The sequence below is a fragment of the Apteryx mantelli genome, chromosome 9 (genome assembly GCF_036417845.1).
Source record: "Apteryx mantelli isolate bAptMan1 chromosome 9, bAptMan1.hap1, whole genome shotgun sequence".
NCBI lineage: Eukaryota > Metazoa > Chordata > Aves > Apterygiformes > Apterygidae > Apteryx > Apteryx mantelli.
Window position 1 is genome coordinate 21,552,012 of NC_089986.1, and position 26,941 is coordinate 21,578,952.

Below are 26,941 nucleotides of genomic sequence, written 5' to 3' on the forward strand. Positions count from 1 at the left end.
CTCCACTGGCTTCAGCACTCATTAAGCCCCTCAGAAGGCTACTTCAGAGAATAAATTTAGGTTTCTTTCTTTTTCCCCTGCCAGACTGAGATGGATCGCCAAAGGGCCTGGCAAGCAACGTTGCTGGCAAGCCAGGTGAGGCTTGGAGACTCCCAGGAAGCAGAGGGTGGCAGGGGAAAAGGGGGAGGACAGCACTGCTCTCCTGGCACCAGTGAGATATGGTGCATTCACCACAACTCTTGAATTCAACTAGTTTTCCCTGCTGCTTGAATTTCCGCAAACAAATCCTTTGCTGGTGCAAAATAATAGGTGTGATACCTCAATCCCTCCAAAAAGCATTACTAGTAAACTGTCTAATGGGTAGCAATTTGGTCACAGCAGACGATTCATTAATTAGAAGAAACAGTGATTTCTTACCTGGTGGAGAAGTGGCTGCCCACTGCAACTTCGGTGTACAGCGGTGGGATACTCTGGTGACAAGGAAGGGAAGGGATGATGTTGCCTTCTGGCAGTACTTCCTCAGCTTCCTACCAGCAGGCTTGGCACCGTGCTGCCCCGTTGGGTGTAGACAAAACTGAGCATCTTTCCAGAGTAATTTCTTGGAAGGCAGCTTCCCTTATCAGTGCTTTTTCTCCTGAAGACAGCCTACAAAGTGCGCATCTGCAGAGTCTGGATTCAGATCAAGCTGGAGGTCACTGGGGGCTTGCGTGGTGGCCCAGGTCTTTGGCCTCCAGCTAGGCTTCTGCCCTCAAAATCTGCAGAGCTGGCTAGCTGTGGCTTGGCCCTTCTGCCTTCTTTCTGGCAGCCCAACTGTACCAAAAGGTTACCGAAACCACTTGGCAACATTTTTTCCATGTAGTTTTCATGATGCTAAGCTGTCGGGCAAGACATCTGACAGGTCTACACCGCCATCCACCCTTGTTCATGAGAGAAAACTGGCACTCAAAAGGTGTCCCCGCTAAGAAAGAGTGTGATAATCATTATGCAAAAGGGTTAAAAAAAAAAAAAGGACATGGACCCCTCTTTCAGAAGTGATGGCATGAAGCATGTCAGGAGGGGGAAAATAGGACATTTTTAAATGAAACGAGCAGAACTGAACCAGGTCAGCGTTTGAGGCCAGGAGCAGTTGGTCGCCACAGTGGATGCAGACCCCGGGATACTCCAGCCTGGCGCCCGGCAGATCCTGGGATGCTCCAGCCTGGCACCTGGCAGATCCCAGGATGCTCCAGCCTGGCGCCCAGCACACCCCGGGATACTCCAGCCTGGCGCTTGGCAGATCCTGGGATGCTCCAACCTGGCAGATCCCGGGATACTCCAGCCTGGCACCCAGCAGATCCTGGTGCCTGGCCATGGACCAGCCCTCAGAGGGCCGCTGCTGCTTGCTGGGAGATGGTTTTTATCCAAAAGAGTCCAAAATTCTGAGGGAAAAAGATGTGGTTTATTACGTATTTGTCCTGTTTCAAAGCCGGACTGTGCTGTGCATGTGCAATTTGGGGGGGAAACAGACGCAGAAAGGACGAGTCCACAAGCGAGCGCGGTGCCCTAGCAGACCAACGGAGGGCCTGTGCGTCTGGGGCTGCAGGAGCCCCGTTTCTGCCATCAGTAGTGGGAACCCCCCCCCCACAATGCCTTGTCCCCGGGGCTGCCGGTCGGCGTTAACCGTCCCGGCTCGTGCCGCGCGGCAAGGCACGCCGCAGGGCGCCATGTCCTCCGCGGGGCCGGGCCGGGCCGGGCCGGGCCGGGAGCTCTGCCCCGAGGCGGCGCGGCCGCGGGGCTCGGCGCGGCGCGGCGGGGCGGCGCGGGGCGGCGCGGGGCGGGGCGGGCCGCGGGCCCTATAAACGCCGGGCGCCGCGGCACCGCGCGGCCGAGCCGCCGTGTGCAGGGCTGTGCGCAGGAGTCCGCGCCGCGCTGCGCCGCCGAGGGGAGGTGAGCGCGGGAGAGAGAGAGAGAGAGGGGGGGAGGAGGGAGCGCGAGGCGGCGCGGCCGTTGGAGCCCCCCCCCTCCCCCGCCATGAGGGAGGGCGCGGGGTGCCGGCCGCGGGGCAGCCGCTCCCCGCGCTGAGGCGAGGCGAGGCGGGGAGCGGCCGGGTCGCGGGGCGCCCGGCAGCCGCGCGGCGGCGGCGGCACCAGCAGCCGGGTCTGTGCGGGGAGAGGGGCGTCCGCGGGCGCCCGGCGAGCGCGCAGCGCCGCTTCGGCCGGGCGGGAGTGCCGCGCGGCCGGTGCCCCCGCCTGCCTCGCTTCCCGGGAGCCCCGGGGCGCCCTGGGGCAGGAGGGCTGCTGGAGCAGAATTTAGGTAGTGCCGGTGGTGCCGGGCGTGCGTTGAGGCGGAGAGCAGCTTAGCTGAAGCCGTGGCTCTGTCTTTTGTTTTGGGGGGGTTCGTGAATGATGTGGGCGCGTGCTTCCTGCCCTCGCTCCTGGCGGGCTTGGGAGGCGCTGCGTACGCTTCAGCAGAGGGTTTGTTGCTCCTTGTTTAAAGCGGTTTCTGATGTCTCGGCTCAGTGTTGTGCAGTGCCGGGGGAGCCTTCACGTTCAAACAAAACCTGTGGAGATGCCACTGTGCTGGCAAATAGATATTAAAATGCGATGTCAGACTTCTCCTAAAGCTCAGGACACCCGCTCAAAGTATAAACCTCCCTTTCTCATACCTTCATATCATTCTGTTACATAGTTTAGTTTCTGTGGTTTTGATTGCGTTCTTGAGCAACTTCCTGAAACAGAAACCTGATTGACTGATTCTTTTAACTGCATTGAAAAATGACTTCCTCCTCTCGCTTGACTTTCTCTTGAGTGAGCACTTAGTAACGTGTTACCCCAGTTCTTCACCGGAGCTCATTAGAAACCTGTTTTTGTAGTGACTATTCACAAAATGTACGTAGGTGTGAACAGCTGTACTGCCAGGAAGCTTGGAAAAAGGGAGAATCTGCAGAAATGTAGTAGCAATCCAAAAAAGCAGCTGTGTGCTTGCTGAGTGATCAATGAGCCTTTAAAATGTGTGAGGTGAAGACCAACACAAGTAAAAAGGCAGGATGATTACATGCATGAATTCAAATGTATACAAGATGTTTCAGCATTTTGTGGCGCTTGATAAACCTGTGAGAAGAGCAGCTGTCTGGCGTGGAAATAAACTTTGTGTAATGGATGCTAGTTCACAATTAAAAATTGTGGACGAGTTATATGTCAAATGATCTGTCAGCAAACTTTGACGGTGTTCTTAAGATGCTGAAAAGCTGCTTATCTAGACTTTACTCTTGCATCTGCTCCCTAGGTATCTGGCTGTTATAAAAAAATAAAAAATCTACTCTTTGCTTAGGATGGTGGTGATATGACCATCACTATAGAGAACTGCCTATATACAGATCAATGTACCTCATGTGGGAGATGAAATAAACTCATGTCAGTGCAAAAAGAAAACAGCAGAAATCTGCAGTGAATTTCATCTAAAGGTGTATACAGAAATGTTGAGGCTCCTACTTGGTGTTGTCATTGACAACAGGAGAATAGCATGTCTTAGTGGTATGGAGAGACTTTTAGTACAGGTCTCTAAATTGCACAGCGTAAGTGAATTCCAGTCCTAAAGCTTCCTAACAAGCATGCTGTTAGGCAGAAAAATGTCAAACAGTGAAGGCACTAAGTTGCACTGGGCAATTTTTAGACCAGATTTAAGTGTGTGTGTGCGCGCATATAAAAATAGCCACCTCACCCTATTGCTAGAAATTAGAAGGGAGATGTATATGAATTGCATCCCCCCTGTGGTAAGGGTGGAGTTTAGAGGGAGCTGTAGCTAGGTTTGTGTTGTGTTGGAGGCGGCAGGGTCAGTATCTACCTGGCTCAGGCAGCCAGTAGTTGTTCCTGATTCTTGGTAAGCAATTGCAGTTTCATGATTGAAAAAGCTGAGACTGGGTGGAAGATTTTTCTTCTTGGAATCTTAAGTTAGGATTGTCTAGACAGCTTGGATTGCTTAATCACAAGCATGCATGAGAGGCATGCTCTTATAATATTTGTTAGGGGGAAAATCCAGCCTAATCATCAAAACACTTCCAGTTAGTTGGTCTGCTAACTGGATTCTACTGTTCTTTAGGGTCGAAGGTTTTACATACAGGAAGACAGAAAAGATGGATTAATCATCGCTAATCCATAAAGTGTTAACTGGGTGCTGTCATCTTTGTATGCCTCTGGGCATCCTTCCAATCACCTGTAAAACATGACTTGTAAGTCACACCACAGCAGTCACTGTTGAAATATCAGCCTGTAAGTAGCATGTAATTCAGTGTGCCTATATTGACCATAAACCAGCTTTGAATAAGCAGGTTGAGTGATATACAGAATTGCCTCCTCTTTTTAGCTTTGGAGGGCAGTTACTATGGAAGAGCCAACCTCCTACATAGGAACTTCAAGATTAACGTTACAAATGAGGAAATTATTTAAAAAAAATGCTTTTCTGAAACAACTCAGTCTTTCATCTGTGAAAGTATGAGGAAGCTTAATATGTTCAACCATGTACACATTCAGGTGTGTCCCCTCTGCTGGGGGTTAAAGTGATGGGATAGGAAGAGACCAGAAATAGAAAAGCAAAGGTGACCACATTCCACAGCTATAACTACATAGATGCTTAGGCTGGTGTGGTGCTGAGAAGCTGTCCTGTGCTCTGCCTTTTCCTGCCTCTTTAGTCCTGATATAGTTCACTGCTCAGCTACACAAATATTCCTGCCAGTGCCAGGAGAAGGTCATTGCTGAAGTAGGACCCAGTGACCATGGACAGGAGGAGGATGGGACAATTTTAGTGGCAATGCTAGTTTGGGCCATAGTTTATCAAGTTGCTTATGATGGACTTGAAATACACTTAAATGCTAACAGAAATGCTTTATTTAGGCTTTAGCACCTCTTCTTAAGGGCAGTGTCTTTGAAACGCACAATTCCTGGCAGTTATTGTGTCTTAACTGTCCATGGTTCAATGTCCATCTTTAATAGCCAGAAAGACATTTTGCTTATATTTGCAGCTGAAATCTTGAGGTAACCTATGCTTGTGTCTGTTAAATATGTCACCAAGCCATTTTAAAATATGAAGGTATATCCATCTTGTGAATTGATCTCTCTAAAGTAGAAATCTCAGTCTTGCTGATCGTGGTCAGCAATGTGATGCTGCAGGTAGCCTCCTTCTCTCTTCTTCCTGGACTGCAGAAGCAGCAGCCTGAGGTTTTATTTCTTAATTTCTGGTGACCATGAGAGCAACTACATCACAAGACAAATAACCTGCAAGTCCTGAACTGAAGACTCGAGGCTGTGTGTATGTAGTGACCTCAGAGTGCAGGTAAAAGCTGTTGCATTTGTTAGTGAGAAATGTCTGTCATCAACAGACTGTTCGTAAGCTAAAGCTGTAGATTACACTAGCATCTGTGGAGCAATATTGAGAAATGTTTGGCATATCTTAATCTCTTCTCTTACTTCAGTTGATGTACAGATGATAGAATTGTTCTTCAGCTGGGTAGCTTTGACCAAGGTTTGCTTTCTTCCTAAGTGCTTTTCTTATTATTGAATAACTTGAACACCTATTCCTGCAGAAGAGCATGTGGCATTATTTACTGATGTTCCTCTGCTTCTGTGACAGCTGTGTTGCCTGGTCTGAATTGCAAGTTCCTGTTGGCCCAAGGTTGTGTGTGTGTGGGTGGGGGGGTGTTTGGAGGGGGAGGAGGAGGAATAGTTTGGGGTGTTTTGTGTAATTTTATTTTATCTTTTTTTTTTTTCCCCCCAGTAGGAGGGGGCAAACTCTTGCATTGGCACTGACAAGTTACAGGCACAAAAGCAAGAGGAGAACTGAATGTACCTGTAATCTTTCCTCTTCCTTTCTGTTTACCTAAGAATGTGAAGTAAGAAGATATTTGAGAAATCTTATGTAAAAGTTGGTGGGTTTACCTTTTAGCTATGTGTCGTCATCTTGCTGTGTGTCCCAGTCTTGCAGAAGGAGTAGTTCGTGTTGCTTTCTCAGCAGTGAAGCAGGCTTGAGGTCTCCAGCTGCTTTGGCAGCTCAGTTTAAGAGGCTGCTTGTCCCAGCTAATTGCCTACTTCCTCTGAGGTTCGTCATCTGCATTACAGAAATAGTGATGGACCGCGTGGAGGCTTCTTGGCCAGTGCAGTTCACAGCCCAGCCCGTGATCTCTGTCTGAACTGAATCAGATGGTTTAATACACCAGGTCATGATCTGTTCTCCCAGGACTTTTGTGCATTGCTCATGTTCAGTTCTCCCCCACCCCACCCCCCCAAATGGAAATTCAGGTCTTGCCTTTCCAGAAACCTGTGGTAAAGCTAGTGGGATTAATTGGCTACAGAACCGAGGTCAGATGAATGAAGAGTATGTTGTCTTAAATACAGTTGTTTTTCTTAATAGCTGTTAATGTTCTTTAACTGGTTAATGAGAATGTTCTTGCAGATGACTGAGATGTCTATTTGAATATAAGTTAGGGTCCCAGAACAGTGCCTCATTCCTGCATCCTCACGGTCAGCATGTGTGGTTTCTGATGCCTTTGTGACTGGCTGGTCCTGTTTCTAAAGCTGGGAAGGGGATAAGGATGAATATAACAAAATGTCTGTATGCTGTAAAGGGAAAAAGTAAATATCCATATCCTCTTTGTGGGTAAACTTAAACTCTGATACCTTTAACTTCTGATATGTTTGAGAAATGCTTGCTGCATCTAGCTTAGTGTCTGAAGTTTCTGTGAACTCAGGTCTGTGTCAGTGAAGCTATCCTGTATTCAGGAAATGGGTCTGTTTTCATCTTGAATTTTAAATATTTTCATCCTTGGTTAAGTTACACTTAAGAACTTTATTCTTGATTTAGTATTTTAGATTGGGACCGGAGGCTCTAAAAATTCACTTGTAAATAGGAAGTTCTTCATGGTAAAAGTACAGTATGACTTTTAAAAATACAAAGGGAAGTCACCTATCACTTTGGCAGATCTCCAACCACAAAGTAAATGGTCAGAATAGCATTCCTGATCTCTCTCAATCCTTGCTGTCAGAAGGAAGTCTCATGGTAACATTCCCTAGCTAAAGTGTTAAGTTTCAGGCCTTGGATATCAATGAGTTTGTATAAAAACAAAAGTTTTTATGATTAACAGAAGTACTAGAGTTGTTCCAATTTACTTTTATGGTGAAATAAAAGTATAACAAAATACAATACAGTACAGCTGGGTAGCTGTATAAAACTACCAACATCGTTACAACCATAACTTTACCTTTTGAAGGAAAAAATGGGTTAAAACTTACTAACATGCTAGCTGAGATATCCTTACATCTCTTAATTTCTCAGAGTATAGAAGTATTATTGTTACATAGAAAACCCAGTCTTCAGTTCATGCTGCAAACCCAGGCTGAACCCTAGGATGTGGAATGATAGGAACTAGGCTTGGTAGGGGGCTGTTTAATAGCAAAGAAAAGCACTTTAAAGGGTAAACTAATCCTAAAGGTTGTAGAATCTGAAGACAAATAACTGCCTATTTTCTGCTATGTAACAGCTTGCATGCCTTGTCAAAGCTTCACTGAAACTTTCACCCTCAGTTTGAGGATTTGATTTTGCGCCCCTAACTCTCACTATTTTTAATAAAGAATTTTTTTTCCCTGACAGTTCTCTAGGTCAAGTATTAATATTTTAAACCTCCTGATATGGAAGGGAGAGAAAGAAGGATGTGTACTAGGAAGCGTGCTCAATATTCAGTCAGCTGCAAGCATAGATCTTCACACAGACCCAAGCTGCTACTTCTCATGGAGCCTTTCTGCACAAGGCTATTTCTGCTCTCTCAGCCTGGTGCATGTATAAAATGGGGCGTGTGTGCTTGGCCACTAGATTAAACTTATCTGGGGGCAGAAGGAACAAATTTCAGGTTTCTATCAAGAGTGCAGAAGTTTGAGTCCTGATGTCACAGCAATTTTGTAACAAGGGAAAATGAAAGGCTACTGGGTTCCTCCTGTTTTCTTCCAGGAAGAAAGGCAGATAAATTCTGTAGGAAAGTAGGGGATAAGGTGAAGGTGGTGGTGAAATTGGTAAGTAAACAGTCCTTCTTAGTTCCACAGCTTGTGGAGTGACTTTATAAATCTGTGCTCATGTAGCCCATTAGCAAAGAGTTAAATATCCTGTACCTTACTAATGGGAGCTTACAATCCTGTAGATTTGCCTTTGGTTCTTAATGAACTTGTACTTGTATAGGGAGCATTATTAATGTATAGTAAATGTGGGAACTCTGGTTCCATTAGGCTTTTTCTTCCACTAAATCTCATGCAGGAAGCTGGGTTATGGACCTGCTGGTAGGTCTTAGGCAAATGCTTTAATCTTTGAACCGTCTTTCATTCTACTGGGGTAAGTCCAGAATACTAGAGTATAGCCTCACTCCCATGTTGTGAAACACTGCTGTGCTGCATCTTTTTTGGAAAACTGGTTCTGCAGCGTTAATCATGATGGGCTGACTGTTCCATGATGTTTCTTCATTATGGTAAAATAACCATGCTGCATAAAGAACCTGGGAACAGCAAAGCCATGTTATTAAAGGGACATCAGTAAATTAAAATCATAATTCTCTTTAAGATCTATTGTCAAGTCTTACAGTATCAGGTAGATTAAAGAAGTTTTTAGAAATTCTACTTTAAATTTAGAAGTAAATAATGCATAGAAACTTTCTCAATAGTTGTTGAGCCTCCCAAATGAGAGAATATGGATACAATTTGAAAATGGTGATAGAACTGTAAATTCCCAGAATAATCTTCATAACCCCCCTGCTTTGTATTATCAGCAAAATGTATATTTACTTCATGAAGCAGAACACAAGTTGGCTGTTTTTAATTAGGAATTTATGTATCATTTGTTTTTCTTATGCCCCTCATTTATGTATATCTAATACATTCTTTAAATTCTTAATAGTGCTTATGCAGCTGTAATATGGCTACAGCTCAATTAGTGATATTGAAATTTGTCTCTATTAATTAGTATTATGGAGACCACATTTCATGTAGTGCAGTTAACCACTACAATGTAAACATTGTAAAAGAAATACTTGTGGAGAAAAGCAGTCTGGCTTATAAACTGGAGACACTGTGAGGCTACAGGAAGTCTGAAGTGGAGCTTGTCTGTCTGTCCTTCATGCTAAACTGAAACTCCCAAGAAGTGGTGGTCAGGGCTCTTCATAAAGAACTATTAAACTCTAACTTTCTGTTCACGTGGGAATTCTGCTTGGACAAAGAGATGGTTACTATCTGGGGCCAGCCAGTTTTACAAGTCAGAGCTCTACTGGGAAATTTCCCTTTGGCAGGGGAAGTTGGTTGGACAAAGCTGAAAGGGAGGCTTTCCAGATGGAGACAGTCCATCTTGAAACAAACACAAATGGAATAATGAACTGAGAATTAGAAATAGCAGAGAAAGGATTAAGGTGGCTAGAGAAGAGCCTCAGAACCAAGACTGTGCTCTTTGCACTTGTGTGCAAAGTTGACTGTAATGCCTGAAGTTGGACCAATATCTTTAATATACCAAGTGCTTTAAAAATCTTCCAGCTTAACTCTGTGTATAAGGCACATTTATCTTGTGTCATTGGCAGTTATTTCTCTTCAATAAGCAGTATGAGTACTGAACTGTTTAAAAATGTCTGAAAGCCAGCAATCATCCTATCTTTGTAACACTAAGATGTAAGTACAGATGTACTAAACATTCCAGATTTAGTAAAAAGTCTCTAGTGTTAGATTTTTGTGACCTGACATGTTCATATAGCATGTATATTTTCATTTGTGCATATATGTGGTGGATCTGTTTACTTTGCTGCTTTAAAGCAGGTGACACTGAAAGGAGTTGTTAGACAAAAAGAAAGAGCCAACACTGAGGATGTACTAGAAAACCTGGAGGGAAGACCAAACGTTTTACAGTTCTGGTTTGTCTTCTGTGTTGCTTACTGAAGGAAGCCACTTCTGAACACATTTACACTCAGAACATAGGTCCTGGTGCTCCAAGTTTGAAAGCATCCTTAGAAGTAGCAGAGGCCAAGAGGCATCATAGGAGGGGAGACTGAGGTTGAAGGCATTGGAATATAAGAGACTTAGAGTTGTGAACACCTGTGAGGAGGAGAGGAAAAGCTTACCAACAGGCTTGAGTTTCTTAATATGCCGTCAAGTGTGCATCATCTGAAAAACAAGACCCAGCATGTGACCTTCCCATTGCAGCCGGAGTGGTCTCATTCATTGCTTTGAAGAAACAATTGCTGTGTGCTCAGCCAACTCCTTAAACAACTGTTAACAAGTTTGGTTGAGTATTTATTCAGTCCTGCTGGAAAGAGTTAGTTAAATGCCTGAAGTGAAACAACTTCCTTTGAGCTCACATGTCAGTTGAAATAAGACCTCTAAATTACTAGCACAGATGGCACTGACAAGAAAACAACAGTATCTCAGACTCTGAGAAGTCCCTGATAGCTTGACCCAGTCTGAGTTTCTCTGGACACCCAGGCTGCCTGCCCAGTGCATGCCAGCTGGGCTCATGAGCTCTAAGCTTTTGGGGGCTCTACAGCTGAGACCTGCAATGTTGCAAGACTGCTTTTTGGTTTTACTTGATACTTAGCTGTGTTTGCTATTTCGGTTACAACTATTCAGAGGAATGAAATCCAGTGTCTAAGCCTACTTATGCCTGATCTGTCTTCAAAGAACTGGCAGAATCTTTCAGTTGCAAGATGGAATGAGCCTTGTAGCTTACAGCTTATTTTGAAGCATCACCTCAACAGCAACATTTGGAGACTTCTCATGGGATTCTAAAATACTTTTGTACTTAGTGCAGTAGATATGGAGACCTAGAAATGTATATACAGTTCACTGTTTCTTCTCAATCTACTTTAAAAATTTTCTTTAGTCTGAATTGACTATCCAAGATAGGTTTTTCCTCCAGCTCATGACCTGTGTTTTAAATGTGGTTGTTTTTTTTCCAGCTCAGTCTTTTGCCTCTGACCTTGAACCAAACTAATTTCCCTTGTTCCTCTCCTTGCGAAAGAGTGGAACAGCTCTCTGAAGACAGAGTCCTTCATAAGCTAATTCCTTCATGTGGGAGAATCTCCTTTTTCAAATAGCTTTTCATGCCTGGGGCTGAAGACAAAACTTCTACCAGCTCCACCAGATGTCTTTCTATACCCAGATCAAACAGTCAGTATTAATATGCCTGTGCTTCTGTACCAAAGTTAGTAAATGTGTGCTGAAAACCTTGTATCCTTTTTGTTGACTTGAATATTTACATAATAACTTCAGTCAAAATCAAAAAATATGCATTATGTGGGAGATCTAAGTAGTTGAGCCTAGTGAGAGTTGAGTGCTTTGTCTGGTATACCTGAGGGTTAGCTGATTGCAATGCCAGCAGAGACCGAGGTCATCTAGAGATTATAGCTTGAAGACATTTCATCTCATGAAATAGGCTGGTGCAGATATGACCAACTGCAATGTTCCCTTCCTTCCTTTCAAAGAAAGCTGTGTACCTGACTGGACTAAGAGCCTAAAAATGCACAGCATCTTAAGCTAGGCCTTGGAGTTAGATATGGGCTGTAACAACTAATTTAGAATGGTGTATAGGACTCAGTATGGTGCTGTTCAGTAAGGCAGATGGAGTAATGGTGTTCTTGGTACACTTGCTGTGGACAAGGTGCGTGTCTCATGCAGCTTGATGCATAATGCTCTCATCTTGTGTGGAAACTTTAGCATCAAGGTTAAGTATTGGATTTGCATGAGGAATAAATTTCTCCTTTTTGTAAGTAGACAATGTAAATACTAATACTGACCCAAAGAAATGTGTGTATATACAAGTCTGAGTTTTGTGGTGTTGTCCTTCCTGCAAGTTCTCAATCTAAAGTGGGTAAGATACCTTGTAGAGAGAACTTTGTTTTAGTCCAGCATCTTGCAAAAACCTACATACATGTAGATGGATTTACCTATACACCTTACACCTACTCATTAACATTGTAAAAATACAAGGGTCATAGACAAAAATACCTAGCTTGTATTTTTGTCTTAGAGCATTAGATTAAAAGTTAACTATCACTGAGGTTTTTAGCATCAGAGTTATGAAAGCTTGTTGAAAGCTCGTTGGTATTCTCTATAGCAGGTCAACTGTGTTTTCCATCCTACACATCCTGCATCCTTTTAGATTTTTTTTCCTTGCACTGTACTTAAGCTGTTTCTTTCTTTCAGGATATGCAAATGCACTTCTTGTTACTGAACTGTGTAAAAGTTGAATATACTGAAATCCATGCCAGAAACATTAATAACATATAAATGCCACTTCTGCTCAAAGATAAAATTAGCTCCCCAGTTAGCTGGTTATGCTGCACAATGGGCATAACAGGGCCAAGAAGTAAATGCTTTAACTCGCATTAAAAGCTGTTTACTCTTTCCCATGCTCAGAACATTGCAGAATTTTGTTTCACTTATTTAGTAGGTATCTGCTAGAGATTGTACTCTGAAATAGAGAACAACCCTTTCTAATGGCATGGCAGGTGTGAGAGGGTAGGCAAGCATGCAGTTTCCTGGGGAAACCAGGTACAGGAGGTCATAGGCTTCTTCACTGAAACAAAAAGAAAAAGAAAAATCCTGTAGCACTGGCTGTGGGAGCACAGTCAATGACTGCATTCTGACAAGGTTTCAGTCATCTCACTGGGAAAATGCAAGGCTGTTCATAGCTGGCATATCTTCAGTCTGGAAGGAGCCTGTCACCACTGAAGTAGAAAACTTGACTTGCAATATACTGTGGTAGTGTAAAGACAAAGAAGAGAAATGTCCGACTTTGACTAGCATGCCAAGGGTAGATGTACTCAAAATGTCTGAATCCCTTCTGGTTTGCAGGCTGGGTTGGGCAGAACTTCCACAGTCCAAAGCAGAACGGTCAAATAGCAGCTTGAATGGTATGGTCTGTGCGGTGCTGTGGTCTGGGACTGTTGCTGGTCTCATTTGCTGTGTGTGGTAGGCTGTATGGCACCACCATTAACTGTTCACTTGTGTCTAAGTAGGCCTACCTAAGAATCTTTTGTTCTTTGCTAACATACTAGGTAATGGTTGAAGTCTTATTACCACTGGCATTAAGTATTAGTTTTCTTTCCTCTCTGTAGGAAGAAGAGATAGTCACCACACTAATACTCTCTTAAAAACGTGTGTGCACACATGTACCACTACTTAAAATGAAAACCTAGCTTATCTTTGAGTGGCAGCCATGTTTGCTTTCTACAAGGAAGCATGATTGACTGTGTATAGCTGCTCTTTGGGAGAAGGAGGAATTCTTCCCTCTTGAAGCAAAACTTGAGATTTCAGGTGGCTTGTATATATGAGTATCAAAACTCCAAGAGCATTCCTTACTGAAAAACCACAGGGAATACGAGTTCACTTTCCTAGTCAAGCTGCTGGTCCTTCCCATGCCTACTTCCTGCTCTAGCCATTAATGTGAGATCAAGGACAAATCATAAGACTTTCTAGGAAGTGTGACTCATGTAACCTACTTTAGTGTGGTCAGATTAAACTTGTATTTTTTCCCTTCGCTTCTATCAGCTGCAGCTGGTCAGATTCAGCTCATTTTTCAGAGTGGGCTTGGAGCTGATGGCTGGGATGGGGCTGCTTTGGAAGGAATCTTGAGTGGTTCTGAAAGGGCTTGGGGAGGTAGGAGGAGATTAGTGGGATGATTAATTAGTGAGAGGGCTGTAAACCTGCTTTATAGGAAGCCTTTTTAGCTTTATAGGGGAGCTTTTTGGCTTTCCTTACATAACTTGGATCAGTCCCACAAATTCCTCTGGTCACACCTATACTAACACAGTTGGGTTGGAGGGAGAATGACATCTCACAGTTTCTTGATTCCTTTATGTTCAGCATTTGGTTTCTTCTGTGCTACAGCAGCAAATGGTGTCCCCTGAAGTGTTAGAGCCTTGGAGAAAAATGGAAATACTGAATTTGTTACTTTCAAGTCTTTTAGCACAGTTAAAGTACATGCTATTAAAAGATGATTAAATGAATTTATAAAAACACCAGCTGGTTTTCTGGTGATCGAGTGCTCCAGCATGGTTTGACTTGCAGCGTAGGTAGGCTATGCAATGGCAGAGCTTCTTGGTGCATTATACCCTTACTTATGAGTGGGAGGCAGGCTGTTGAAATAAAGTGTAAATTGAAATATTCTCTCTGGTTGAATGAGTCTCTGCTGGCCTGAGCTCTGGTGTAGTTTGTGTGCCAGAGTGCAAGTCTGCAATTATGATCAGAAGGTTCAAGGGGAGGAGGGACCTATTCTTAGTTTGCGCATGTAATATACAAATGGCATTTTAATTAGTTGTATACCTTCTGCAGCCTGTTTAGCCTTCAGTGAACTGGGTAACCAGTTGACTCATCAATGTATTTGGAAGACTAACGCTTAAGTGCTCTCTTGGAGTGCCTCAGTTGGGGAACAGGTTTGCTTGCAGGCCTGAAAAGAGAAGTCAGTGCTCCTGAAATGTACAACTGAAATGTTGTGAAATGTTGTGATTTAATTTCTCAATATGATGAGCAGGGAGAGCTTTGGAAATGGTGCACTGCAAAGAGAATGGCTGTCTTGCCTAACTTTATGGTATAGATTATTTCATGACTATTCCTTTAAGTATTTGTTTGTGCAAGCAAAAAAGGGGATAAATACACTTTCATGGGGAGGAAATAGTCTAGCAGATAAATACTACCTACTGCTTAGGATTCATGCTCAATTCTCTACTCAGTTGCTGAGAGGTCCTGAAAAAATTGCTCCTGCTGCTTGTGCTTCAGTTCCTACACATGGAAGGAATAATGATACTGAGTTGTTACATGTTGAGATTTGCAGATGAAGACTGGCCGTATTTGAATATGAACTTCCTTCTGTATATTACTAACTGGTGAATTTTCTTGTATGAAAAAGTGCAGGCTAAAATCCAAACTTAACCTCTAAAAAATCTTCCTGCTCTCTTTTCTATTGCAAAAAATTACAGTTATGCAACTAATTTTTTATTATTCTACACAAGTGTCAAGTTCCCACAACAGAAGGTCTGTTTGCATATGTATACATGCTCCTGTTCATTGCAGAAAATGCCTATGACATGTACCAGTGCATCCCCTTTTCTTAAAGAACCATACCACAACACTCATGTTAGCACTAACTTATCCTAAAGGGTAACTTATATAGAAATCTGAGGTTCCATTTTTCTGAAACAAAGCTAACTGAACTTGGTTTAAAAAAAGTCTGCCAACTTTGTGGCTTTTGTCCTTCTATACTTGCCTATATTTAGCAATTTTGTCATTGCTTCTGGAAAACCCTCAACCTGAAATACTAGTAGTAGTCAAATGCAGGTATGAATCCTATTGTTAGAACTATGCAAATGGTGGCTAGAATACGTGCTAAGATATGTCTGTTCTTTAGCTAAATAATAAGTTGAAAAGAAAAATGCCATACTTGTGAAAGCTGGCTTAACTTTTTCCCTCTTGTTCTCCTACAGGTAACTTTCAACCAGGAATCATGAACTGGCACTTCCCACTTCTCTTTATTCTTGGGACTTTAACATCTGTATGTTCCCAGTTCAGTTTTTATCCTCTGGAGGAACTGAGCTCTGATGTTGGAATCCAGGTCTTCAATCAGATAGTGAAAACTAAACCTCAGGACAATGTTGTGGTTTCTCCACATGGGATTGCATCGGTATTGGGGGTGTTGCAGCTGGGTGCTGATGGCAAGACAAAGAAGCAGCTGACAACTATGATGAGATACAGCGTAAATGGTCAGTGATTCCTAGGATTTTTTGGGTTTGTGGCTTTTTTGTCAGAATCCTCATGTACTTTGAGATGGTTTTCAAGGTGTGGTAGATTGCATATAAGCCAGTTAGCTTTGTTTACCAAAGCAAGAAAAGGTCACACTTCTGGAAGTTAATTGGCGGTTTGAGTATGGACATCTAAATACACTTGAATTAGCTTATAAGCAGCTTTTGTTAATGACTTAAGGGCCCTAACTGGAACTGCCCTCTCATCCTTGCAAATTGATTTCCCAGAACGGAGTGGATGGAGGTCCAGTGCCAGTGCTATGTAGGAAGGTTGTAGTATCCCATTTCAGGCTTTACTAAACAGCCTTTGTGATTCTGATAACAGGGCAATAGAATATTTCTCACTGTCACTTAAAAACAATGTGAACTCTAACCATATAATTGATGCTTTCACTTTGCTCTTCAGCTTTGTTCTCTTGTTTCTGCTGTCAGGATCCATGAATCTCTAGTTCTTGTAGTGCCCTCTTCTTGAAACAGACATTTCTGCTTGTCTCTGTTTGTGACACTGCATGCATCTGGGTTTATATTCCTCTGCCAATGTCTGCCCTTCTAGAGGGTATAGGCTGAAGGTTCTTGCTGCTTTGCTTTGCATGCCGAGTATTTTTGTGAGTGTTTGCCAGCAAGACTTAACAACTTAGTGCCAGCATTCCACCTTCCTTCCTGGAATAGGAAACCCTCTAAGAGGTAAGTACACTTTTAATTCTTGAGCAGTGTCATCATATAACATGTTGTCCTGTCTTCATTTGCTTTGCTGTTTTGGTTCTGGATTTAAAACACAGCTAAATGACTTGTCAGCTTAATTAAAATCTAAATGTTGTGAATTGAAATCTCTTCATGGGATAACGAACTCCAAGAGCATTTGAGTACTCAAAATATAAGTACTTGCAAAAATTTTGAAGTGTTATATCAGCTGGTTTTATTTGGCCTGAACATTTTCTCATCTTAGCCGTGAGACACAGAGGTTCTCAAACTCTTTAGTAGCCAGTACCTTGCTATAGAGATTATCATGGGATGCTACCTCTGTTTGCACAGACCTCCTCTGCTCTTCTTAATTGCCTTACAGTCCTTTGGCAACTACAGCAACTGCTTCTTTGGAAAGGTATTAGTTGGAAAGTATTTAATCTATCTTTAGCTGTCTTTTAATGCAATTTAGCAGCTGGAAGCAAGGAGGAGAGCCAGCATCATGAGACCAGCCAGCTCTCCCCGGACCACCAGCAAGTGCTCCGTGGACCACCAGTGGTCCACAGAATACAGTTTGAGAACCTCTGTTATGGTATGTTCACCAGAAGAATTTGCCCATAATAATGGAGAGTGAACATGTAGAACTTCATGCAAAGAGTACTACTAAAGCATTCATGATGTTATAAACAGCAAAGCCATCTGAGGCTTTCCCTGATATGCAGCTAAGAGGATAACTTTCTCAACTTCTTTATTCTCTTCATATAGCTATTATCTCTTAAGTTTGTCTACATGGGGAAATAGTCTGGAATTATTTCTGCCTAAATTGCAGTTGGGGAAACAAGGAGCCCACTGACAACTGCTATAGAAACAGTCACCCAAGGATTTTGTCCAGTATAATGGTTGAACATTGAATTGCTTGACTGGCAATAGCTTCCCTGGGTAGACAAACCCTTATTCATAAGCTGTAACAACTGGGAGAACTGGGTATGATGAACATAGCAGTTCTTCTATGCTATCATATGCATTCCTTCCTATGCAGTTAAGGGGCTAGTGAGTAGTTAATACAGGCTGCTCTCAGATCTTGAAGACCTTGACTGTAAGCATTGGAACCCATTGCGTGTTTTTTTTTTTTTTTTTTAAGACAACTTCATGTGTTGAGGGCCTGACTTCTGCTTTGTAGCTGATTTAGTTTCCTTAATGACTATGTCCTGGCCTTAAGACTTGACTTCAAGTTGTTCTAGAAATCCTGTTTCCTTTATTCTCTAGTAAATGGAAAGGAAGGATGGTGAGAAAACAACCTTTGCCTTACGCTGAGGCTCAGGACCACCTGTGTAATTCTTCAGGCCTGTTGACCATGGATGAGAAGGTTGAGGCCTTGACTTGTCTTGTCACAGGCATATAACTGACAAGTTACCTGGGCTTATACAGCATGAAATACATTTTGGAAGAGTGTGCTTAGTAATACCACATCAAGACTTGGTCTTATCTCCAATATTGTCCATAGCAGTCTGTGTAGACAGCTAGGCAGGGAGCAGACGTCATGGTGAAGGTAACATTTTTGCTGGGAACAGTAGTGTCCTTCAGATGAGAGATCAGAAATGGGTGTACTGTAAGCTCTCTCAGAATGCCTGCTTTGACCTTTTTATTCTACCCCAGCACTTTAAATGTCTGACCTTTCATGTCATTAATAGCTGAATAAAAACTGTTCATTTGTCATCTTATTCTAAATTAAACTTGCTGTTCTTTCCAACTAGGAGTTGGTAAAGCGTTAAAGAAGATAAACAGGCTCATAGTCTCAAAAAAGAATAAAGACATTGTTACAATTGCTAATGCAGTATTTGCAAAGAGTGGCTTTAAAATGGAAGTGCCTTTTGTTACAAGGAACAAAGAGGTGTTTCAGTGCAGTGTCAAGAGCGTGGACTTTGAGGACCCAAATGCAGCATGTGATTCCATTAACCAGTGGGTGAAAAATGAAACAAGGGGTGAGTATTAGTGAATGTTTTCTGTGCATGGCTGCTAAGTGGCATCTCTGAGACCCCTCAGATCCAATTGGAAAATACGGGAGAAAAGATAGGAAGGGAGGAAAAGACTCTGCCCTGCAGCTGGAAAGTGTTCTTAAGCTGGCTTGTGTGTGTGCAGGCATGGTGTTTTAGAGCCAGCGGGCCAGGAACCCTCCCACTGCCATGGCAAATATGCTTGCCTGGCTGCCTTGAGGGGTGTGTGGTGGCTTTTTTGGTTTTTGGAGGTCTTTTGGTTATTATTTCCTTCTTGCTCTCCGTGGGAGCAGGGGAACTTCTAGTATTCTTTGCCTTCTGCCAACCTACAAGATATCCAAACAGCATTCTCCTGGAGCTATGCCTTCTAAAACACAAGATGTGTGCAAACTCCTGACTCAAATCTGATTTCTAATAAGCTGTAGAGCAGTTCAGCCTTTGTTCTTATTACCCTAAAATCCTGCAAGATGTGGCAGTATTCTTAGGGAGTCATGTTTAGTGGAAGTTTTTTAATCAACACTGCCTTGACAGAACTCTTCATGTTTCAAGCCTTTTGGCATCTAATTGTCAGGCTTACATATGTTAAACCAGAGATTTTCTTACAATGTATTCATAGCTTAGATAAACTCTTTGGTATCTCTTGGAATTAAAACCAGTACCTCCTGGATGTGAGGAGCATGATGCTAATGGTGTTGGATGTGGTATATGCAAAATGAGGGTGTCAAACTTTGCTATGCAAAGCTGGTGACATGGTAGACAATGTTATAAGCAGTACATGAATGGCAAAACTGCTTCAGCTGAAACTGTTACCCCCAAATGTACCAACTCCTTGCGGGAGAATGCATTCAAAGATTAAAAAGCCTGAGGTAACATGTGCTTTAATTGTCTCTGCGATCAGCTGGCTGGTGTTGTGACAGCACATGCTCAGTCTGTCCTTACTGTTTTTTAGGTATGATTGATCAAGTTGTAGCTCCAGATGATATTGATGGTAGTTTGACCAGACTTGTTCTGGTAAATGCTGTGTATTTCAAGGGCTTATGGAAATCACGATTTCGACCTGAAAATACAAAGAAACGTCCATTTTATGGAGCTGATGGGAAGACCTACCAAGTTCCTATGCTGTCCCAGTTATCTATCTTCCGCTGTGGTAAGCACAAAAATTTTTCTCCACTCTAAAATACACAAGAAGGTTTGCAAAATGTCTGCTTTCTCCTTCAAACTGAAAAAAAGGAGTTCAGTATGTATGCACTGTTTAATGATATTTTTTGTGGCTAATGTTAGAAGCTTTGCAGTCTTACACAAGTATCTCAAACTTCTGAGGTATGGATGAGGTTGCTGTGCAAATTATTTAATAGTTGCTTAAGTTCAAACACTCTGACAAAGTACATACTTTATCCTAGTGTCTTTTAAAAAAAAAGTCTGAAGTACCAACACCAAGACTTTGCATGTCACCTAAGCCTTATTGTAGGAGAAAAATCAATATTTAAGAGAACAAAAAACTGCCGACAAACTGAATGTTGAGTTTATCTAGTGATGAACTGTATATAAAAGAGATTGGATTGATTATTCAATTAATACCCTTATTAATTAAAGAAGAATAAATTTATACAAGACTGAAGCTCCATTTCATTATATAAGGAAATGGAACTTCAACAATCAATAGTAGAGGAAGAGCCTGAGTAACGCAGGGTTAGGATGCTGACTGTATCTCTCCAGCTGTGAAGCTGCTCCTCAAATTCAAATTGAGTTACAAGTGAGAGATTTGGAGGTTCAGCCTGAATTCCATTTGAGAATTGCAAAGCAACTTGATGTGACTGACACTGCTTCAGGGCTTCACTACTGTAGGTCTATGGGGATTTTATTGGTCAAAGTAAAACTAAAGTTTTGATCTATGAATGTCTTCTCTTGTGTCCTTCCAAGACTAGAGCAGTGCTGTTTGTAATTTGCTTCCATATGTACTAAACTTATTCTAAAGAATAGGCCTAGAAATGTAACTTTCTGTAAATCCAGTAAAAGCAGTTAAAGACCCACTGACTTGCTTATAAATGCCTAATTTTACTCAGTAGTGCTCAGCAAATCTAGTAGATTTTTGTAAAGGGCTGTAATTTTTCTGACTGAAAACTGTATATGGACTAGAGCAAATATAACTTCTCACAAAGATGACAGCTTAAAGTGTTGGGACCCCTGCTTCAGTATATATTTTTTTTATTCATCTATGGACTTTCAGTGAAGTTCATAATTTAAGGCAATCTTTAGCCAGACTTTTACCTTAAAGCTTATTGTAGGTTTTGAGTTTTTTGGGGGTTGTTTTTTTGATTCTGATGCTGGCTTAAAAGAAAACCCACATTATTTTGGTATAAATTAAGGCTAGAAATACTATGAGGCTAGAAAGGAGTAAAGGAAATTATGCTGAACTAGGACTTGTTTTAGGTGGGATATCCTTAGATATCCTACCACAGAGCTGCTTTTATCCTTTCTGTAATGCTTCAAAGGGAATCCTTAAGTTTAAAAGATTTTATAAACATCTTAAGCATCTTTAAAATCCCATCAGTTGATTGTGAAGAGGAGCTCATTTGTGCTATCTCAACAGTAATGACGATAGTGTGTATGGCAGAATTGGATTAGGAAAGCAATATTTCCCTGCCAGTTTATCTTTTGTCACATTCATATAGCTAATGTATGCAACCAGTATTTTTATCTGTAGGCCAAAATCTGAGAACCACTCTTACAATAAAAGGAAATAATCAAACTGGAAAACTTGACACATTCTCTCATTAAGTGCAGCTTTACCGGTCATCTATCAGTCTGAACTCAGTCAAGGCAAGTTGCATGGCCCTGGCAACAAGATTAAATTTCTCAGCAGGACATCAATCTTCAGTTTGGGCTGACAAGTGCAGACTAAGATGGGGAAAGGGGAAGCATAGTAAGGTGTTAGTGCTATCTAAAGACTTTTCCAAAAACCCTGTCTGCAGTTCGACCATCAAGTTTTCACTTGAAACTCCTATAAAAAGCATTTGCTGCTTGGTCGCGTGCCAAAAATCCCACAGTAACCAAAGGGAACATGGAAGAGTGGGTTTGCTCAAAGACAGTTTTCACCATTCCCTCTAATTCATGGAAGGGTTGTTATCTCCTTCCTATTCTGATAAGGCTCCCAAAATGCATAGGCAGGCTGCTCTTCACTGCTGCTGAAAGACTAAAATTGCTTCCTAATGTGATCCTTATTAAGCAATGTGCTATAGCTCTGTTCCCCTTTGGAAAAGAGGAATAACTGCCTCATGTCTCCCTACCTCAAACAGAAGAGAAGGTGAAGATGAACTACCTTTAGTCTGAAGTGGTATGGAAGCTAATTATAACTGTAGCCTGCTCAGATGCAGCAGCTGCAGTTTGCTGCTCATTACTGCATGCAGTGAATAGTATGTCACCAGAAGTGTTTATATAATGCATAGTGCTCTTTGTGGTTGCAAACTTGTGATAGTGAACTTCTGATTTGTCTAGCCAAAATAACACTAAACTGGTTACCAAGTTACGTGACAGGCCCAATTAAAAAAGCTCTGATCCCACCCTTCCCTTCCTGCCCCCAAACTCTCCCACAACCAAATCAACAACACAGAAAGCCCCAAGGCTGACAGCTATCTCATAGGTTTATATCTTTATTTGTAAGAGACCAGAGAAGAGAAGGTCAAGGTATTTCAGCACTCTGTCATATGTACCTGACCAAACTTCAAGATAAGCTCAGTCTCTTGCTGTACCTCAGACAAATCCCAGTTCCATTTTGTACTTGGTCCTTACCTATGATTATTTCTGAGCCCAAGAATAATGCTTCTGATTAAGCTCGAATCAACAGCCTGATGTTTCTTCACCCAACATGTGATTCTTAAACTTTTCCAGGGCAGGATCTATGTGCCACTGTATCTTGTCTACCCTGTAAATTTCAAGAGGTGTCTTGGTGAAATGTGAGGGGGAAAAATGAGCTTAGAAACTGCAAGATGCGGAGGAATCTTAAAGCAAATGTAATGGACTATTTGAAACAGAAGCTCTTCCAATGACTTTTTGAGGAAAAAGCACTTGCCTATAAGGTCTCCTCAATTTGAGCACTGAGAAACAAAAAGCAAAAAAGCAGGACTGTCACTCCGATTAGTTTTGCAACAGCTGAGATCAAAAGTAGAGATCCCAGCTGAGTCAGACCTGGTAACTTCTAATGTAGCTGGCCTACTATTGTGGGCTGATGAGGTTAATCTGGGAAATAATATGCATATCAAATTCAAATTAATATTTGATGCTTCCTACTTCCTATTCCTGCTTTTTGTCAAACTAACATCTGTACAGACCCCATGCTACTTCTGAAGGGTTGCCTGGCTGGAAGGCAATAGTCTGTCTTAGGTCTTTTTTACAGTCTGTTTCAAGATATGGGCAAAGTTTTCCTAACAGACTTTATTATAGCAGTAGGTATCTGAAGATAAAATGGAGATTGAAGGCTGTAGTAATTATGGCTTGTTATCTTTTAGGCACTACAAGTACCCCAAATGAGCTATGGTATAATATAATTGAATTGCCATACCATGGTGAAATGATAAGCATGTTGATTGCTCTGCCTACGGAAAGCACAACGCCGCTCTCTGCTATCATTCCCCACATCAGCACGAAAACAATAGGAAGCTGGATGACAACCATGGTAGCAAAAAGAGTGCAGGTTATTTTACCCAAGTAAGTACTAGTAATATCCATTTCCCCTTCAAGGCCTGTTTCTGGGAATAGGTGAATGTATACCACCTCGAATACAGGAGAAATAGAGTGCTTAAAGCAGATTTCCTACATAATTTTGATTTTTTTTTTTTGTTTGCTTTTTTACTAACTAGATTTACAGCAGTAGCAGAAACAGATTTAAAGGAGCCTCTGAAAGCACTTGGTATTACAGATATGTTTGACCAGTCAAAGGCGAACTTTGCAAAAATAACAAGTAAGTTATTCAGGGCTGTTTTATCAATGCAGTTGTCCCTTTGTCTTGCATAAATATTACCATGACACACCACATCAGAGCAAAATTCTGTTTTGTATCTGAATAACCTTGCAAAATGTGGCTTCTTACCACTTCCATTGAAGTAGTGCACACTGTAATATCTTTTCCCTTGTATTGCGTTGCAGGAGTAAATCATGTTGGTCAGCTTCTTAAGTTATGATTAGATGTTACTATCTGATGGTCTCAAGCATTGTCTAAAATCTATGGCAGGGCTTCTAACAGTACTGAGATTTTTACTTGAACCATAACTGAAGAAGCAACTGTAGTATTTAATTTTTTTCTGCAAAAGCATGTGTTCAACTGTTTAAATTGTCTTGAGCTGCAGGAAAGAAACAGCCAGACTAAATGCCCAGTTTAAGGGACTGCACCAAAACAGAGCTGTAAATATTAGCCCCTGAAAATGGGGTGTTGACTTTTGTGAGCTTTTCTTACCTCTGTTCTGTTTCCATCAAACAAAACAGACCTAAAACACCCCACCTCATTCTGGCTAACCTGTAATTTGAGAATAAATTCTTGTGTGTTAATTGGAAGCAAGATGTTTTGCTAAGTGTGGTCCCCATCCCCCTTCCTCCAGCAGTGAGATAAATGGGAGTGTAACTTAAATTCAGATAGAATATTTTTTCAGTAACTTCTGTAATTAAAATTAAATGTAACTGGATACTTGAAATTTAAACCATTAAGGAAAAATTAGTAAATGAGGAAAGGGAGTAAAATAGCTTTTTTTTCCCCCCCTTTTTTGTAATTATAAATTTAATGACTATATTCAAAGAGCACTACTAATGCAGTTCTTCACTGCAACTTTAGGATTTTAGCAGAATTGTAGCACCCATTATTATCAGCTGTGTAGTTCTGCTAGCTACAAGGTGCTTTAACTGTTCATTTGCCTGAAAGTGCTGTTCTTCCTGTGTTTTTTTAGGAACAGAAGGTCTTCATGTATCTCATGTTCTGCAAAAGACAAAAATTGAAGTTAGTGAAGATGGAACCAAAGCTTCTGCAGCAACAAGTAAGCAACTACTATACTGCCAGTTGCTGATCTCAGAATAATGATGTTGAAGGTTATATCACTAAGCAAAAACAGTCTGCTTGGAGACCATTGCAGGATCTTGTTTCAACTCAGATAAGTTGGGGTTTTTAATGGTAAATTTTGATATTCTTGAGAAATTACAATAATCTTGATCAATCTATTTTGTATCTTCTAGGAAGTATAAACACGTTTACTTCTCTAGAGAAGTGTCTTCTAACAGCTAGCACTGTGGCTACCATTAAAGCTTTCCAGGCTACGGGGGAGGAGGGGAAAAAAGGAATAAGCTGCTACATCCCTTCAGTGTGACAACTCAAGACTTGCTTGCAGCTTTTTGTGGTTCCTGCTTTTCTCTATGGTTCCTATGGAAATAGTGTGACCTGTGGAAATAGTGTGACCTGTGTTGCTTTAAGTGTGTCCAAACTGGTACATCTTAGGTGTTTATCTGTACAAACTTCTAATATATACCAGGAAATGTCACTTTGATACAGTGTATAATGTATTAGGGCATTTCCTTTGTCTAACTTCAAATCTTATTTTTCTTGCAAGCTGCAATATTAATAGCCAGGTCATCCCCTCCTTGGTTCATAGTAGACAGGCCATTCGTATTTTTCATCCGACACAATCCTACAGGTAAGCAGTATTTCTATGTATTTTTTTGTATAGAAGTTGAGTATGAGCTATGTGAATGAGTCAAAAGAATTCCCAAATGAGAGAAGCCTGAAGCTACAAAATAACTATTGCTTAAAAAAGGTATATTTTTATGCCTTAGAACCAGATTATTTTCTTTTGGATACAACTCAGAACAGGGAAAAATAAAAGTATTGGCTACTGAATTAGAGATTACATAAACCAGCATGGCAGGTTCGTGGGTACAGACCATTATTTTTAATACTCCTAGCGCCCCTGAGCAGAGGAAATGGGAATTATCCTCATGCTGCTGATGGTGAGTTAGTGAGTAGAAGCAGACTCTCTGAAAGACAATAAAACAGTGTTAGGGCAATCGGGGTTTTAGAGTTCCAGAGTGTTGCCCCAGCCCGCTGTGAGCATGTGTATGTGTTCAAACATGGTTATGGTTCCTCTGCAGTATGGATTGAGTCTCTTAGAGTAGAGCTGACCCAGTTACATTGAATAGCTCATCTACTTCTTGCATTGACATCTGGATAATAGATATGCTAGTCACTGGGGAATAAGCTGCAGCTGCCAGTACTAGGAGAAGAGTAGGCTCCTGGCAGCAGTCCCCATCCTGAGACTCCACAGAGCATCAAAAGCACTCTGTCTCTGGCTGGAAATACGATGAGCTGGCCTCCTCCCCAAACGTGCGCTTCTCTGCTCCTAGTCTCCTGTACGCTGCTGCTCTGCTGCCTGGTCAGCACTAACAAACTCCAGAAAGGCTAGACAGGACTGACACAGTGGCTTGGACTGCTCTCTAAACCTCATACTTTCATGGAGGAGCTTAACTGTATTTACAGACTCTGTGTGGTAATCCTTGTTTTCATTTTATCCTGCAGGTACAGTCTTGTTTATGGGACAAATAAACAAACCTTGAATGTGGAATAGACTTTCTTCAAGAAGTAAACACTCATGTGACACATCCCTGTTCTGTTAAATATTTTGTACACTACTTTCTGACTTCACTCAAGAACTAGTTTTTAACCACTGGCTAGGTTTTGAAAAAGGAGTCAGCATAGTTCTGGCTTTGTGGCAGAAATACAGATTGAAAACTACAATATCTTTTTGAAATGTCTAAAAGTCTTTAAACTACTGAATGGTTACCTATGCTAGCAAACTTTTTGAGCTTTTTCTGTATCTACTAAGAATTTTATGTATGGCTTTTGTGAGAGGATTTTAACAAAGAATGATAAACGTTTCTATTAATGTTGGTTTCTTCTTGTGTGTGGAAAAGGATTAATTTTGTAGATACTGCCTATCAAGATTACTTTTGGTTCTTGAGTATCTTGGTACCTGGCTGTTCTTGGTAGAAATAGATTAAAAGTTCTAGCAATTTTTATTTTATATAGTGCATGCATCACTGAGTTTTAACTAATGTGGTGTTAGATACACATCGCATTGTCCTGTCTTATTGTAATGTAAACTTGTCATTGCTAGTATACACTTTCTATTGGATTTAAATTTTATATTTGTTTTTGTACAAAGGAAAAAATAAAACTGCATTATGAATGGTCCATGTTGTGGATGATAGTGATGTGCTGAAAAGTATTTGGGACAGATTCCTATGAAGTACTTGTTTGAAACTTTCTTCTAAATTGAAAGAACGCTGTCTTTTTTTTTTTTTTTTTTTTTCCTCATGGCCTGCTGGTGATTACCCCTTCTACCTAAGTTATTCCTGCTCTGGATAAATTATCCATAGATTAAGTACCTGAAGATCAAATTCTTTGTCTGCTGTGTCCAAGTTATTACTAAAAGTGTCAAGTAAGAACACCGAA

General features: G+C 41.5%; 1 protein-coding gene across 3 annotated transcripts; it reads left to right on the top strand.

The window, feature by feature from the left end:
- The first annotated feature begins 1,831 nt into the window (after positions 1 to 1,831).
- Positions 1,832 to 26,680, top strand: SERPINE2 (serpin family E member 2). Of its 3 annotated transcripts, none has more exons than XM_067301467.1 (10): positions 1,832 to 1,926; positions 15,467 to 15,742; positions 16,935 to 17,054; positions 18,217 to 18,444; positions 19,406 to 19,603; positions 22,962 to 23,160; positions 23,313 to 23,413; positions 24,390 to 24,476; positions 25,044 to 25,127; positions 26,006 to 26,680. In XM_067301467.1, the coding sequence occupies exons 2-10, from the start codon at positions 15,487 to 15,489 to the stop codon at positions 26,041 to 26,043; spliced, it is 1,311 nt and encodes a 436-aa protein (XP_067157568.1). In that variant the 5' UTR covers positions 1,832 to 1,926; positions 15,467 to 15,486; the 3' UTR covers positions 26,044 to 26,680. The 3 variants fall into 3 exon arrangements, with proteins under 3 accessions (XP_067157568.1, XP_067157569.1, XP_067157570.1); XM_067301468.1 differs by having other exon boundaries at positions 16,938 to 17,054; XM_067301469.1 differs by lacking the exon at positions 16,935 to 17,054.
- Positions 26,681 to 26,941: the final 261 nt, after the last annotated feature.